General features: G+C 41.9%; 1 protein-coding gene across 1 annotated transcript in view; it reads right to left on the bottom strand.

The window, feature by feature from the left end:
* PTGFR (prostaglandin F receptor) overlaps positions 1–10,268 on the bottom strand; it is a 35,980-nt gene extending 25,712 nt beyond the window's left edge. Inside the window, exons 1-2 of the mRNA XM_042461428.1 lie at positions 10,196–10,268; positions 1,726–2,573 (exon numbers count right to left, since the gene is read on the bottom strand). Of these exons, the coding sequence (XP_042317362.1) occupies positions 1,726–2,514 (789 nt within the window). The 5' untranslated portion in view covers positions 2,515–2,573; positions 10,196–10,268. The remainder of the gene's footprint in view (positions 1–1,725; positions 2,574–10,195) is intronic.
* Between the last annotated feature and the right edge of the window lie 5,803 nt (positions 10,269–16,071).

The raw sequence follows: 16,071 nt of genomic DNA, 5'->3' as shown, positions 1-16,071 counted from the left end.
AATGTAACCTATACATAAAATTTAACTTACAAAGGGAAGGTGTGTGATAATCTGTATGCACTGAAGATTTAAAAAGTATGAAGTCCCAGAAGAAAAAGCAAAAAATTTCAGGGGTTGAGGTACTGTACATTTTTTCCAATTTTTGAAGCCTTTTTTCCATAGAAAAATGAAGAAACAGATGATTCTATATTTTATTTTAGAATTATAAGTAGCCTGTTTAAGAAAAGGTTTTCATATGTTTGTTGTTGTTGTTGTTGTTGTTGTTAAAAGTTGTTGTCTGGGTTCAGACAGACCTCACTGCAAGTTGCAATATAAAATAGATGTAAAAGCTTCTGAACTCCTCTTCAGAGGAGAAAGAGGGAGCACATTAGTCTTAAATTCACTGTGGATTGTTCTTGAAGCACTAAACAATACTTTTTGGTATTACATCTGAGTAATATCAGTGTAATCCCCTCATTGTCAGTGCATTCAGTGCTATCTTGATAAATCATAAGTTGTGAATGATACAAAGAGGCTCAGATCATGTCACTTTTCCAAGGTGGGTTCAATGGCCAAGTCGGGAATCAAACCCTAGTCTCCAGAGTCATAATCCAACACTCAAACCACTACACCATAATGTCTTTCATATATTTACTCCTTCAAAATTATTTCTTAAAACGTTGTAGCAAGTAATGTTTGATGGCATCAGATCACTGCAATTCCTTGCTAGCTTCCTTATCTCATTTCTATGCAAACGCGTGTCCTATGTTTGACACTATGAAGGACTTCAGAGACATAGCCACGTTAGTCTAGAATATCAGTATGCGAAGGGATCTCATAGCTCCTTTGAGACTAACTGCGAAGGAAATTATAGCATAAGCTTTCGTAGACTTGGTCTACTTCCTGATATGCATACACCAAATGTATGAAAGCTAATGCTACCATTTCTTTCCTTTGATTATTAACATTAACATTTATTTATAGAGCACTGTAAAGTTTGCAATTAATCTCAAACCTTCTACAGGATCCCACTGCATACTATAGTGGATAAGAAAAGACCAAGTAAATTTCTTTGTTTTGCTAACACTCATGGCTTCTTCTGTTTTATTGTTTTTTACCTGCAAACAGCTTCCTTACACTTCAGGTGCTCCTTACAATTCAGGACCTTGTAGCCCCATTTGTAGCAAAAATAAACACTTTTAAAAGTACATTCCAATTGTCATTATAAACTGAATAAACTGTACTTTTATTGTGCAAAGCAGTATAATTTTATGTCAAACTGAATTAGACATAATAGATTTTAGGCTCCTGAAGTAATTAAAATATTTTTCCTTTGTGTAAACAATACCAACATCACATTTCCCCAGTGTTTTTGAAAATTTTCCTTTACAATTCATCCCACATAAATCCAAACAAACACTTATAATCCCAGGATTCCTTGGAATAGATTAATAACAATTACAGTAGTGTGAAACTGATATAACTGTGCAGATGCATCCAGTGACTGCACTCCCAATTCCGGTCTTGCTCTATGTGTATTTACTTACCACAGACAGCATATCTGGAAAAAGCTATTGCATTTAAGTGTGTGCTTTGGTAGCACTTGAACTATTGCTCATTGAAACTGTAATATGAAAGCATCAAATTTTCTTCTTCGGTGTGGGAAGGTTTTTAATGGCAAAAAAGGCGAGAAAGTCCATATGAAAACACACATTAAGAAAATGATAAAATGATTTAAGTTCTTACCAGGAAGGGGCTCCAGCAAATGCATGAGACACACATTATAGCCAGGAGCTGAATGATCATTTCAAAATGATGAGATCTGCCTTGTCTATGTTGACTTTTAAATTTGACTCTTAAAAGTGTTATTCCCGTCACAGCATTGCACAAGAATGAAATACCAAGGGCCAATAAACCCAAGCATGAAAAAAGTAAGAGGTAAAATCTGTCTTCCCAGTCTTCAAAATGTTCTGTTTTGTAAAAGCACCAAGTTCTTGATGCCTGAATTTGATAGGCTCTTAACCTAAGTATAGGCAGCAAAGCTATGAAAATGGCAAAAAGGCATACCATAGTCAATATAATTTTTACATGTCTAGAAGTCATCTTTGTTGAATGAAATATAGGCTTAGTGACTCCAATGCAGCGTTCAACAGCCATCACACTGCCCAGAAAAAGAGGGCATAGTCCAAAGAACACCATACAGATGCCAAAAACACTGCAGAGAACATTTGATTGATTAAATCGAATCCAATCTTTATCAGATGCATATACAAACACTGCAATGGTTCCAGCAATTAAATGGCCCAGCAGATCTGTGATAACCAAGCCACTGGCAAAAAGCAAAAAGGATGCTTTCGACTTTTGTCTAAACCTCTGGTAGGCCTTCATAAGGATTGCTATTGCAAGACTGTTGGATAAAATCCCCACTGTCATGAAGATAATGGAAAAAAACACAGAGATCCTATTTTCTGTGTGACAGGTAGCATTGGAAAATATACCAATTCCAGCCAACGACAGTGGTTTTGAATTGTTCATTGTCAGAGAAGAAAGTTCAGCATTCAGAACATTTCAACAGTCAGGAAATCATCAGGCATCTGTAACATATTAAAAAAAGTCTGTTTAAAAAACAAAGAATGGCAATGTATCGCTCATCTACCTGATGGGTTCAGCAAGAACGTCAGTATTTCTGTGACAGTCATTCAGCCAACTTTTTCAGAGTGTGATGTAGCATATTACTTAATTTTAACAAACATTCATATGTAGCAATAACTACTTAAGTTTCCAATTGCAACTCCTATCCACTCCTATTTTGATGTAAAACTCACCCCAGCAGTATTAAGCTCTGTCAAGGCATTTCAACAGCATGCAAGGAAAGAGAAAGCAGATTTCTCTCTATTATTACATACAATTTATATCTTAGGCCCAGAATAGACAGTCAAATGAAGCAACTTCTAGTTGATTTGGAAGTGTGGTGTTCAAACGACGCATACTGCCAAAGCAGCCTGAAGCCACGCCAGAGCAAAAAAGAGCCAGGATAATCCAGCTCCTGGTAGCATAGGTTGGGTACTGCAGCCACTGCCCACCTACTGGTTGTGCAGGTGCCATGGTCCTGACCCAGTTGCAGTAGACAGTTGAATTGACAGGTGCAGCCAGGACATATACAAATAATGCATGTGCCAAAGGCTGGAATTCTGTTGGTCAATTATGATGGCATAGTTGATTTACAACATCAGAATTCAGGTTTTTTGGCCCCTGCAGAGGCTTCTTTACGAAATCCACCTGAACAAATTCCTCACTTAACTCATATGTTAAGCAATGCAGCACCTACAACATGGCCACTTCTTTGTCACTGGAAAGCAAGGGATTCAATAGTGTCTGGCTATTTTCCTACAGCTAGACATGCTACAACAGGTGCACAGATGTATCTCAACTGAGTCTCCCCATTCTCCATGCTGGGATTTCCCCAAATGCAGGAAACTCGACTACATAATTTGTGGTAGGGGGACAGCATTGAAAGGTGTAGCTATGGAAACATACCTATGAGTAATACATATATTTACCAATGCACAATTCCTGCCAGAGATCAAAAATATATAGGAAGTAACACTTCAAACATTTTATCACCAATTATTTCTTTTCCCAAAGGGATGCAACAGTGAAGACTAGGAAGGGTTGGAGAAGCATTTAGCTATGTCTCTATTGCCATCTTTCATTGATATAATGTATATTAAGCCAATATTGTAAATCTCCATGTGCCATGCTTTTTTAGTGACAGTTACATTATGATTTTGTTATGTTTCACTTATGTTTCTATTTACTAAGCTTTTATCCAGAATGTTTTATTTATTTTATTTATTTACACCCCACCTCTTCCCAATAATAGCATTCAATGCAGTTATGTGCCTTCAAGTTGTTTCCGACTTATGATGATCCTGGGATTTTCTTGGCAAGATTTGTTCAGAAAAGGTTTGCCTGTGAAAAACTATACAAAAACATTCATAAAGGGTATAAATATAAACATCATTTTAAAACAATCAAACAATTTGTAAAGTTAATACCATTAAAACTATATAAAGGTAAAAGTTTCCCCTTTAACAAGGTTGTCAAGTCAAGTCTGACTGTAGGTGGCAGTGCTCGTCTCCGCTACTAAATCAAAGAGCCAGAGTTGTCAAAGATGACTCTGTGATCATGTGGCCAACAAGACTGCATGGAACTCTGTTACCTTCCCACTGAAGTGGTACCTATTTATCTATTAGCATTTTTACATGCTTTCGAACTGCTAAGTTGGCAGAAGCTGGGACTAGTGATGGGAGCTCGCTCTGTCCTATGTCACTTGGGTCTCAAACTGCTGACTTGCCAACTTGGTGGTCATAAGAGTTAGTATCTTAACTGCTGAGCCACCTTGTCCCTCACACACACAAAAAGAGTATATACAGCACAGCACAACATTAAAAACCATCACAGTGAATTTCTAAAAGCCTAATGGAATAAGAATATTTTTACTTGATGGTGGAAGGAGAGCAAGGAGACAGCCATCCTACTTTCCTGAAGCAGGGAACTGCAGTCTGGAAGAAACACACATACACAAAAATACCTCTTCCTTGTTTCCACCGAACAAGTCTGAGAAGGTTGTGAGACAGAGAGATGGACCTCTCCTGAAGATCTTACAGCTCTAATGGGCTCTTTATAGGTAGGTATCATCCAGTCACCTGGACCCAAGCAGTATAGGGCTTTGTAGGTCATCACCAACACTTTGACTTAATTGTGGCAGCCAACAGAGGTGTTTCAAAAAGAGAGTTGTGTGTTCCCTGCGGCCAACACCTATTAACAATTTGACATGAGTCGTCTGCAGACCACAGCTCCAAGCCAGCTGGAAGCTAGCATTTTATGCCGGTCTGTTCCAGCCCCAAATCTGGGAAATACTCAAAACACTATTAAAATGAGCAACCAGACAAGAGAAATCATAACCAAGATTATATTAAGAAAATATTTGGTGGGATCCTGTCAGTGGCTGAAAGTACTGAGTTTATTTACTATTTATTGAGCTTTTGGAATTGTTACAGAGGGAATAAAATTATTAACTTTCTCATATAGTGATACTAACACCTGCAGGACTCACCTAACTCCTCCATAAGGTGCCCTCCCTGTGGCCAAATAATGGTCAGTGAAGTCTAGGAAGGGTTGGAGAAGCATCTAGCTATGTCTCTATTGCCAGACACAGAATGACAGAGGCATCTCCTGGGGGTTCTCCCGAGGTCCCAGATAATATCATAATCGTGTATCTGGTTATAGTGCCACAGCCAGATGCTTCTCCAAAACCTACGTACCCCCTTTTCTCCACCAGCCACAAAATGACTGTAGTGGTGCAGAAAGAAGGTAAGTCCTGTGGGACAGGAAAGTGTTCACAGTTCCATCTAGGTTGAATCTCCCAGTGCAGGATCTCATCTGTGTCAGCAGGATATAGTTTTTCATGACAAATTCTAATAAACTCTGAATGCCAAAAATCTCTCTCCCAACTTGGAATGTTCAGAACTTGAAAGGAGGAAATTGAAACAAGTCTTTGCAATATGATTTTGAACAAAATAGAAGAGTTGTGAAGGAGGGTTTTTACAAGTCAGGGAGAGATGTCAGGGAATGAGCTTTGGGAATCTTTAATTCACCATGTCTCTATACTTGTAAATAAAATAAATACTAAAAAGAAAGCCAAGTATGTAATACTGTGTTTAAACCAAACACATTTCAAACATGTAGCACTGCCCTAATCAAGGAATATTATCATAATTGTTGACTTTTTCACTATGCTTTGTTATCACAAAGGGTCTGAAAATGGTTTTGGGGACTGAATTTCACCATCACAATGAACCAAATGAGCCTCAAAATTTCACTTGTTATGTATATAGCAGTCTTTGTACATAACTTTACTAAAGAAAAATTTGCTCAGTTCAGCATTCGCAGTACATGTCTTGAATAGCTAAAGGCCCCTTGGTTTTGTTGTTGCTGTGTGCCTTCAAGTAATTTCCAACTTTTGGCGACCCTAAGGTGCACTTATCACAGGCAAGGTTTTTTTTAAGCATGATTTGTTCAAAAGGAGTTTGCCAATGCCTCCCACTAAGGCTGAGAGAATGTGATTTGCCCAAGTTTCCTTAATGGGTTTCCATGGCTAAATGGGGATTCAAACCCATGTCTCCAGAGTCAACACTCAAAACAGTATAGTACCATACAAACTTTATGTATAGTTTTTTGTGAGTTTTTCGGGCTATGTGGCCATGTTCCAGAAAAGTTTATTTCTGACGTTTCGCCAGCATCCATGGCTGGCATCTTCAGAGAATGTTTGCCTGGAAAGGACTTGGGTATATAAATGCTGGCAAAATGTCAGGAAGAAACTTTTCTGGAACATGACCACATAGCCCGAAAATCTCACAAAAAACTATGGATGCCGGCCATGAAAGCCTTCGACTTTAGATTCAAACTTTATTTGCTTCAGCCTTAAAGCATTTGATTTCGTGTGTATACTGTATTTTTGTGACTACTTTTTATAGACCTAGTTTTTGTGGATCCACTTTTCTGGTCCACAGCAATCTAAAATATTTTAATTGCTTCCCAGTTTTGAAAAAAGGCTGACTGAGTACAGCTTCTAGCTGTAAGTTAACCAGACAGCATCAGTGGCATTTTGCATATGATTATACCTGACTTTATTCAAAGAGACTTCAATGTGGCAGGGGTAAATCAGGTTTTCTAGCAATGGGGTAAACTCCTAAGTTAACATTGCAGTGTTTTAATTACCCGTATGTAGACCTAACTATTGGCTGCTGCAAATAAAATATACACTACATCTACACACACAGACACACACGTGTGTGTGTGTTTGTATATACATATTTCACAGACTTAAAAATGCAGCTGTCAAAGACTTAAAAACGCCATGTCTTTGACAGTAAACACCATTATTTCACATTGTTCAAAACTCCTTAAAAAGCATTAACACACTTTCCTACATTTTTATCACATAAACCTATAAATTGTACAAAATAATTTATTACAAAACTTCAATTATAGGGCATTATTTTTATGATTGACTACATCACATGTAGACACTGAAGGTTGTTTTCACTCAGTCCTTGAAAAATATATTCTTAGTTCTATTTCACTGTACAAGAGACATCCCCACATAGCATGACTTGGGAGCTGGAGGGGATGAAGGAGTAGAATTAGACTAACTTCAACAGCAAAAGAGCATACTTAGGAATTGGCACCCCATCCCCATCCAGTGCTACAACTTCTTCATGATAACACATTAGGAAAACTTGTGAGAATCACAGTGTTAAGAAGCAAAGCAAACAAAGCTGCTTTTGCTCATTCAAAGTTCTAAATAGATGATGCAAAATATACCTTTTGAAAGCATATACAAAATCAGGAAAAATAGACACTATGCTTTACATTTGGAATATTGCAAAGAGAGAACTGCTTGTTATTCATAATACCTGTCAAACAATCCTTACTATTCAATAAATTAGAACTAAATTGTGCGAACGTGAATTGTTTAATTAAAGCTTAAATTCAGTAGTACAGTTCTACAGTTGCCACTCCATATCCATGAACTGAATTATCCATGGTTTGAACATATTAATATATATATATTCCAAAAAGCAAAGTTTGATTTTGCCATCTACTTGAGCATCCACTGATTTTTGGTATCCACAGGGGAACCTGGAACCAAACCACAGTGGATACGAAAAGTCCACTCTATGACTTTTATCCTATCTAAATGTTTACATCATTTTTCTTTAGTGAACCAGCATACAAGGAATCTGTTTTGTCATGCATTGTCTTATATAGTGTTCAGCTACCCAGTAAAGAATGGGTTGGGATTGGGCAGCCCTCCAGCTGTAGCTGGACTTCACTTTCCAGCATTCCTTACCAAGGCCATACTGGTTAGGACTGATAGGAACTGCAGTCCAGCAACCTCTGCAGGGCCACGCAGTTTCCATCCCTGCATTAAACTGTTAGTGGTGAGCTGGTTGGCCTTTTGCATACTCATCTCTGTGTTACTTGTCAGCCCACATGCTCAGTACACTCCCTGATGATGTTTTCCCCTTGTTTCTTGCCAAATACTCTTCTAGTCTCAAACTGTCTGCTCAACATAAAATATTCAGAGAAGTTCTGATTGTCAACATGGCATCATTTAGTCAACTAAGCCAAGAAAAAGCAAATCGGGCATTTCTAGGATAAACGCAGCAATTCCTTACTACCTCAAACCAACCAATCCACTGAAGGCCAGTTGTACTGATTTCCCTGACTCAGGATCTAGTCTGTTTCTTCAACAGAAGGTTCTGATAAACAATATGCTTAAATACACTTAAGATTTATATAGAGCTAAGAAAATACTTGACCCTGTACTGAGCCATAGTGGTGGAGCTCTTAGCACAAAGAACTTACTGTTTACAATAGATTGGCAAGGAAAGCTTTTCTGTTATCAACACTAAATCTCCTGTAAGCCTAGAGACCTACATGATAATGTAGAACATATAAGTACAGAAGCACTTTCACAGGTGATGCTAAATTTGCTTCTGTATTAAATGACACTCATGAAAATCGGAAACAGCTATTTTAAAAGCAAATAAATCTCTTTTTTCTTCATTTGATTGGTAGAAGTGGGAAATTCAAATGTTATTTCTACAATCATTTACAAAGACACTTGTGGTTTTGCCTCACAATGTCACAACCACAACACAAACAGGTTGCAAGACGGGTTGCAATTTTAAGAGGCTCCACAACATGCCACTCACTCTTATTTTCAGAAACTATAGCACCACTGAATTGCACAGAACATCATATCCTAACCAAATTGTAAGAGGGAGCCCCAAAGTTGCTATTCCACCAGACTAAGTGGTGATATAGATTTAGATGACATGCTCCAATGTTAGTCAGAACATTGAGATCCAGAACTAAAGCAAGAAATCCGATGCAGATTGATAACATGTTTCCCTGCGAACTCAGATGGAATAACAGAAACTAGTATATACTGTGAGAATACAGCCATAGCTGGAGGCTAAACAGGGAAGGAGGAAAGGGGTCTGAAGCCAGGAAGGGAGAGTATCAAAAGCATGGGAAGATTCAAAAGGAATGCAAGAAGCACTCTGAAAATATTGGCCGGGCTCTTAAGAACAGAAACTTGGGAATCCAGGGTTTTCAATGTGTTTGGGATGCGTCTTTCAGGAAAGGGGAAATTTGGAGGAGAGACAAGGCTCAGCGGAAATGAGCAAGGCATTTGGAAAGGCAGATGTTATGGGGAAATACTGATGGAAGTAATGGAAGAAATAGGATGAGTGGAGAGGAAGGGACAGACCTGGGACATAAAAGTCTTAATGGAGGAGAAACTTATGGGGAAGATAAACACTGGAGTTTATCACATGAAGGAGATCAGAAATTTATCCCGTGAGCATCCCAGAAAAATTGCGTAATTACACGTAATGGCTTCACACAACATCACACAAAACCTGCCATTAAAGTGGTCACAAAGATGCATTAAAGCACATCTTTTTACTTTCGGAATTTCAGTGACAGTGCATTTCTGATATCACTTTATTTGCACAATTGCGCATGATAATCATTTGCACAATTAGTCAATATTTCCACTTCTTTTGCAGGATGCTTTAAATGATCTTTAATTTCTCTTTGATGTCAAAAGTAGTGTGATAAACTCCAATGAGAAGAAAGGAAAGAAAGAAAGGACCCAAACAAGGAGGAGCTGTGAGTTATGAGAAGCTGAAGGGGCTGTAAGGGATGAGCGAGTGGCAATACAATTTAACGGGGTTTAGGCAGCGTGACTAGGCGTCCTCTTTTTCCAGGACATGTCCTCCATGTCAACCTTCTGTCCTGGAAGAATGTCAAAATGTCCTCCAATTGGAGCAGGGCTAAGAAGCATGACATTGGAGGGAGCATTCTGAGCTTAATGATGGCTGCGTCCTCCATTTTTCTTGGAGGTCCTCCTTTGCAGAGCAGTGAGGACCCTCCGACAACCCTCTGGGTCCCACTGCAAACTCCAACTCCCAGAGTTCCATAGCCTTCAGCCAGACAAAGAGTTAAAGCGGTGCCAAAGCGAGTTATTTCTCCAGTGTGGATGCAGCTAAAAGTCTCGCATGAGTTGAGTCCCCCAGAAATGCCAGCGTCCAAAAAGGGGATGATTTCTGCAGTGTGGAAAGAAAGGGGGTCTTACCTGTTGGACTCCTCTTCTCCTGCCAGGCTCCATGGCTGCTGCCTCTGCAGGGTCCTTGGTGCAGACGAGCCTCTGTCTGGGTTCATCCCGCTGCTGCTGCTGGTGCTGCTGCTGCTTCAATGGTCCTGAGCCCAGGACTCAGCCCCTTTCCCGCCCCTTTGGGCTGGAGCCAGCCTCCCTCCCTCGCCCTCCTCCTCCTCCTTCTGGAGACTCTCTGCACTGAACAGCTCCTGAGAGAGAGAGAGAGAGGGCCACCATTCCTCCTCTCTCTGCTGCAAACAGTCCTCCCTCCTCAGGCTGAAGGTTGAAATGGAGGACATGTCCTGGAAAAAGAGGACGCCTAGTCCCTCTGCCTAGACCCTATTTAATTGTATTGTCACTGACCCATCTCTTACAGCCCCTTCGGCTTCTCATAACTGGGCCCACAACAAACTCCAACTCCCAGAATTCCATACCCTTGAGCCAGAAAAGAGTTAAAGCAGTGCCAAACCGGGTTATCTCTCCAGTGTGGATGCAGCCCATATTCATGTTTCTGCTTTCCATCCTTCCCAGCCAGAGCACTTAAAGCGGTGCCAAAGTGGGTTATATCTCCAGTGTGGATGCAGCCCCAGTCTCCTTCTCCAGAGAGAGGTTGCTGGACAGCACAGAGGCCATTTTCAGAAATGGAAGGAAAACAACAACAACCCAAACCTGAGCTGTCTGTCCTCCAGTTGAAGACGATGACTGTTCTCTCGGCCTGGCCTCTGCTCTGAGGTTTCCACATAAAAATGCTTAGCCCCTGACATCTTTCCAAACTGCTCTACCCACGAAGCCCGGTTGCGTCAAATGAGCTTTTAATAAGAGACTAGTAGTAGTGTTCACCTTCGGTGTGGTTTGGGTGATAGAGGGACACCACAAAAGAGTGATCCCAGAAGAGGCTCCCCAACTCGGTCTGTGGTTGGAAAGGCCAGCCATGCTTGGTAAACAAGCCCAGGGAACTGGCTCAGTCAGTGTTATGATAAGCCTGCTTTCCATCTGGCCTGCACTTTGTGATTGTGTACCTTCAAGATGTTTCTCATTTATGGTACACTGAAGGCAACCCTATCATGGGCAAGATTTGGTCATAGGCGGTTTACCATTGCCTTTCCCCCGAGGCTGAGAGTGTGCGCCTTGCCCAAAGTCACCCAGTTGGTTTCACATCCGAGCCAGAATTCAAACCCTGGTCTCCAGAGGAGTTTACCACACAAAGGCGATCGGGAGTTTATCCCATGAATATCCTGGAAAAATTGCATAAATACGCATAACAATTTCACACGATGTCGCACAAAACCTGCCATTAAAGTGGTCGCAAAAAAGCATTAATATGCATCTTTTTAATTTTGGGATTTTAGTGACAATGCATGTCCGATATCGTTGTATTTGTGCAACTGCATGTGATAATTATTTGCGCAATTACTCGCCATTTCCGCTTGATTTGCGGGATGTGTTAAATGCGCTTTAATCTCTCTTTAATGTCAAAATCAGCCCCTGTGTGATAAATTCCATAGTCTAACGCTCAAACCACTATACCATGCTGGCTTGTCCCACAAAAATGCTGCCACATTTGCTTTGGCTAGGCGCATGAACCCATTTAATACAAGACTGTATTAAATGTCGTACAAGACTGTATTCATAACCCATGTAATATAGTACAAGACTGAGGAGCAGCTCTGTTGACAGTCAGTTTAATTTTTCAAAAACATTCCCAAACAAGCTTTTACATATTTTAAACAGGGTTGGGTGAGAGGGTGGATGGGTGGGTGAAAGAGAGAGAAAATCCATACACCTTTATCAGAAATGAAGAGGATTTGCTTCTAGCAGGAAATGTTTTTTGATGTTAGCAAGGAAGGAACATTAATTCATGGTTCGAGTTTCAAAGATATGCAACTGATAAAAATAAGGCTCAGCACAAAGTCCTCCTTGACCTTGCGTTGCACTACCCTCTTATAGTGCTGCTATTCCACTTTTACTGCTCTGGCTGCCTCTTGTTGCATTCTGGGGTTTGTAGTTCAGTGAGGCCTGAGAGCTCTCTAGCTGAGAATTCTAAATGCCCCTCCCTCAACTGCAAATCCCAGAATGCAACAGGAGGCAGCCAGAGCAGTTAAAGTGGAACAGCAGCGATATAACTGTGTAGTGTGGTAATCTAGTTAGATCCAACTCTGGCTGACACTGCAATGACCATTGGAAATATGCTACAAACACAATGGGATTTGATTTAGGCTGATACTTTTAACCCTGAGCTTAGAAGTCTAATTTTTCAACTGGGCCCATAGATGTATCTTTAACAGAAGTTTTATGCACATGTGTGGTTTAATGGAATTTGAGTTGGGTGACCGTGTTTATCCCCATATTGCAAAAAGATGCCTGATGTTTTTTTTTATTTCAGTGGATCCACTCTAAGTATGACAGTAGCCCTTATCAGATGAGGTGTGGAACTGGGGGTCTTCTGCACTGGGCGGTTTGAATCACGTTATTTCGCAACATACCCTCCTACCTGGGAGTCCCTCCGCATTGGCATGATTCAATTGGCCAGTCCGCATTCGCCGCGAAGTGCATTCAGTGCAGATGTTTTGTCACACCGGTCTCAACATGAGGATTGGCCGATTCGTATCGGCCCCTCGCCATGCTCAGTGGTGCCCTGCATGTGTGCGACTTAAACGCTTCCGGGGTGAAAGGGGGAGGTCACGTCATGACAGCCCGGTAAACAGCTGGAGAGCCAGCTCCTGCAAACATAACAATCGCGATACAACGTGCCCATTACTGTTTCCTCCTCTACATTCCTGCTTGGTTTTAATGTTACCATGACCTTCCCTGCTGCAACAAATTAGCAATGAAATGCCGGTTCTAAGGTGTGTGTGTGTTGTGTGTGAGGTGTGAGTATGTTTCTGGGGGGGGGGGGGAGCAGTTCCAGCGGCTGTAAAGAGGCTGGATGCATCTAAGTAAATGGGATGCTTTGATTAAGAGTTCCTCCCCTCCTCCGGCTTGGGATCCGCCCGGGCTGCATCCAGGCGGAACAGGCGCGGGGCGCTAGAATCGCGGCGATCCCGCCGTTCCAACATACTCCTCCTCCTCCTCCCGTTGAGAGGCAGCCTAGGCTGGCTCCCAGCCGGGAGGGGGCAGGAGGCTGCTGGAACGCGATTCCAGCGGCCCGCGCCTTTCCCTGCCTGGGATGCAGCCGGATGCCTCTCAAGCCGGGAGGAGGAGGAGGAGGCTGCTGGACCGATTCCAGCGCCCCGCGCCTCTTCCCTGCCTGGGATGCAGCCAGGGATGCCTCTCACGCCGGAGGGAGGGGAGGAGGCTGCTGGAACCGGATTCCAGCGGCCCCCGCGCTCTTCCCTGCCTGGGATGCCGCCAGGGGTGCTCTCAAGCGGGGAGGAGGAGGAGGAGGCTGCTGGAACCGCGATTCAGCGGCCCCCGCGGCCTCTTCCCTGCCGGGATGCGCGCCAGGGATGCCTCTCAAGCCGGGAGGAGGGGAGGAGGCTGTGGAACCGCTTCAGGGCCCCGCGCCTCCCTGCCTGGAGCAGCCAGGGACTCTCAAGCCGGGGGAGGACGGAGGGGGGCCGCTGGGAACCGCCCCGCCCCCCCCCCCGCTTCCTGGAACCGGCAAGAGGAAAGACCCACCGGAAGTAAAAATTGGAATTGGGGGTCTTGCGATGGAATTCAGGACTGGTAGTCACACCAGACCCATTCGCACTGAGATCGAACAGAGCCCCAATCCGGATATTGCCAATCCCCTTTCAGCGCACTGGCCAACACGCTCCAAAAGAGGAGCCATAGTACCATTCAGTTCGGCAGCTCGTGCATTCACGTGGTGCAGATTGGGCCATTCGAATGCTGGTATGATGGTATTGTGCGAAATACGTGAATTCGAACCCCCCAGTTCCACACTCATCTGATAAGGGCTTATGTCTGGATCCAAACCTGTGTTTTGTCTGGGTTTCTCTTCCTTTCTTTTGGCTGTCATCTTTCTTTTTTACTTATTTGTCTTTCAGCTTTATATGCATTGTAAGCCAGTTATGGCAAAACTACTTACAAACTGTCTTGTTTTAAGAGAAATATGGGGTTATAAAGTTGGGTGTGCTGTTTTTCTTTATAAGAATCATTCACCATTTTCCATTTGTCCTCCCATTTAACAAATATTAGCTCTCCCTTCTATATATTCACAGATGCATTTCTTTAACTAGCATATAAACTGTGTGCACTGAATGTGACTTTTGTGGGCAATGGTTGGGTTCACCTGACCAGCCTCAAAGTATATTATCAGCCCCCAAACTTCTCACATTTACTTATACGTCTTTATGCCCTTCACTTCCTTTGAGCACATAATAACTTCTTCTTGCGTTTTCCTCTTCAGCTGGAACTCATATTTTATTGCCTCTGGCTCTTCAATTTAGTCTATTTGGGTGGAAATAGACAGATCAGATAGAGCAAGACCATGGGATGCCAGATGGACCATAATTTATTCTGTTTTTAAAAGCACTTCACCAAAGGCATGGAGCAAATGATAACAACTTCCCATTTATATTTTTCAGATTATAAAACACACAAAATAAAGAGGCTCATACTTATAAACATTCATGACACAATAAATGTGATAATCATTAAAGTGCCATAGGAATCTCTATTATTTTTACGATAACAAATTGATGGAGTTGCTCTCTGGGAAAGTGTAAACACAATATTATAATAAAATATAATCATAACGTCTCTGTAGATGGGAACTAATTGAACCCACAGCCATCCTAGAAAGGATTTCAGTTTCTTTGCATTCTTACAAAAATAGCCCAGCACAACAGTATCGTCCACATACTCTAGAGTTCCATAACAACTTATCTGAATTTAGGGACACTTTCCTCATCAAACACTCCTCCACAAGATTGGTCCAAAACACACTGCAGAAATAACCCAGTTTGAGACTGCTTTAACTGCCCTGGCTCAGTGCTAGGGAATCCTGGGAACTATAGTTGATTGTGGCACCAGAGCTCTCTGACAGATAAGGCTAAATGTCTCACAAAACTACTGTATAGTTCCCAGAATTCTGTAGCATTGAGCCAGGGCAATTAAAGTGGTCTCAGGCTGGACTATTTTTGCAGTCTGTTTTGGACCATTGGGAATAGCTCTTCTGTGTAAAAATGAGACTTTATGCTTGTGGAAGAACAGGTTTGGATGAAATCCATTATTCAGTATCATATTGCTTGCAGTATTTATTTATTTATTAGAATAGTTTCCTATTCTTGGTTTAGATAGGTGAAAATAATTAAACCCAACTGCAAAACAGTTTCTTCAGTGAATAAAACACCTGGCATGAATGCAGTCTAGCAACATCTGGAAGACTTCATGTTCCTGTGTTCTGGAATTTTTGCTTAATGGATTACACCTTTTCTTCTCACAAGCCAAAGGCAAACAGCTATAATTTTAACTGATCAGGCCAAATCCTATGAAGTAACTGTTCAGTGGATCAATGACTTCAATAGAACTCTGCACCATATATCTATAACTTTTGAGAGATAATGGCATGGGACAGACCGCCCGAAAAGGGCAGCCTACCGACAGCCTAATTTCCTCTGGAGGGAAGCCACAGCCACCAAACCACACAGCTTTCCTCCGGAGAAAAAAGAACCTGGAAAAACCAGGTTCTTTTTGTGCCACAGGGCCGATGCAATGAGGGCGCCACTAGCGCACTCATTATGTAAGTGATGTGTGGTGATGTGCGGATGTCACGCGGCACTTACGTAACAATGGTGGTGCCCGTGTACATGGGATGCTGCCATTGTTGCGGTTGCTGCACGGTCCCTAACCCTAAAATTGGCACCAGTACAGCATATTTGCACGGTCTGTACCACGCAAATGATAGGTGA

Source organism: Sceloporus undulatus, chromosome 4 (genome assembly GCF_019175285.1).
Source record: "Sceloporus undulatus isolate JIND9_A2432 ecotype Alabama chromosome 4, SceUnd_v1.1, whole genome shotgun sequence".
NCBI lineage: Eukaryota > Metazoa > Chordata > Lepidosauria > Squamata > Phrynosomatidae > Sceloporus > Sceloporus undulatus.
Note: the sequence above shows the minus strand (reverse complement) of the source record. Positions and strands in the feature narration are given on the sequence as shown.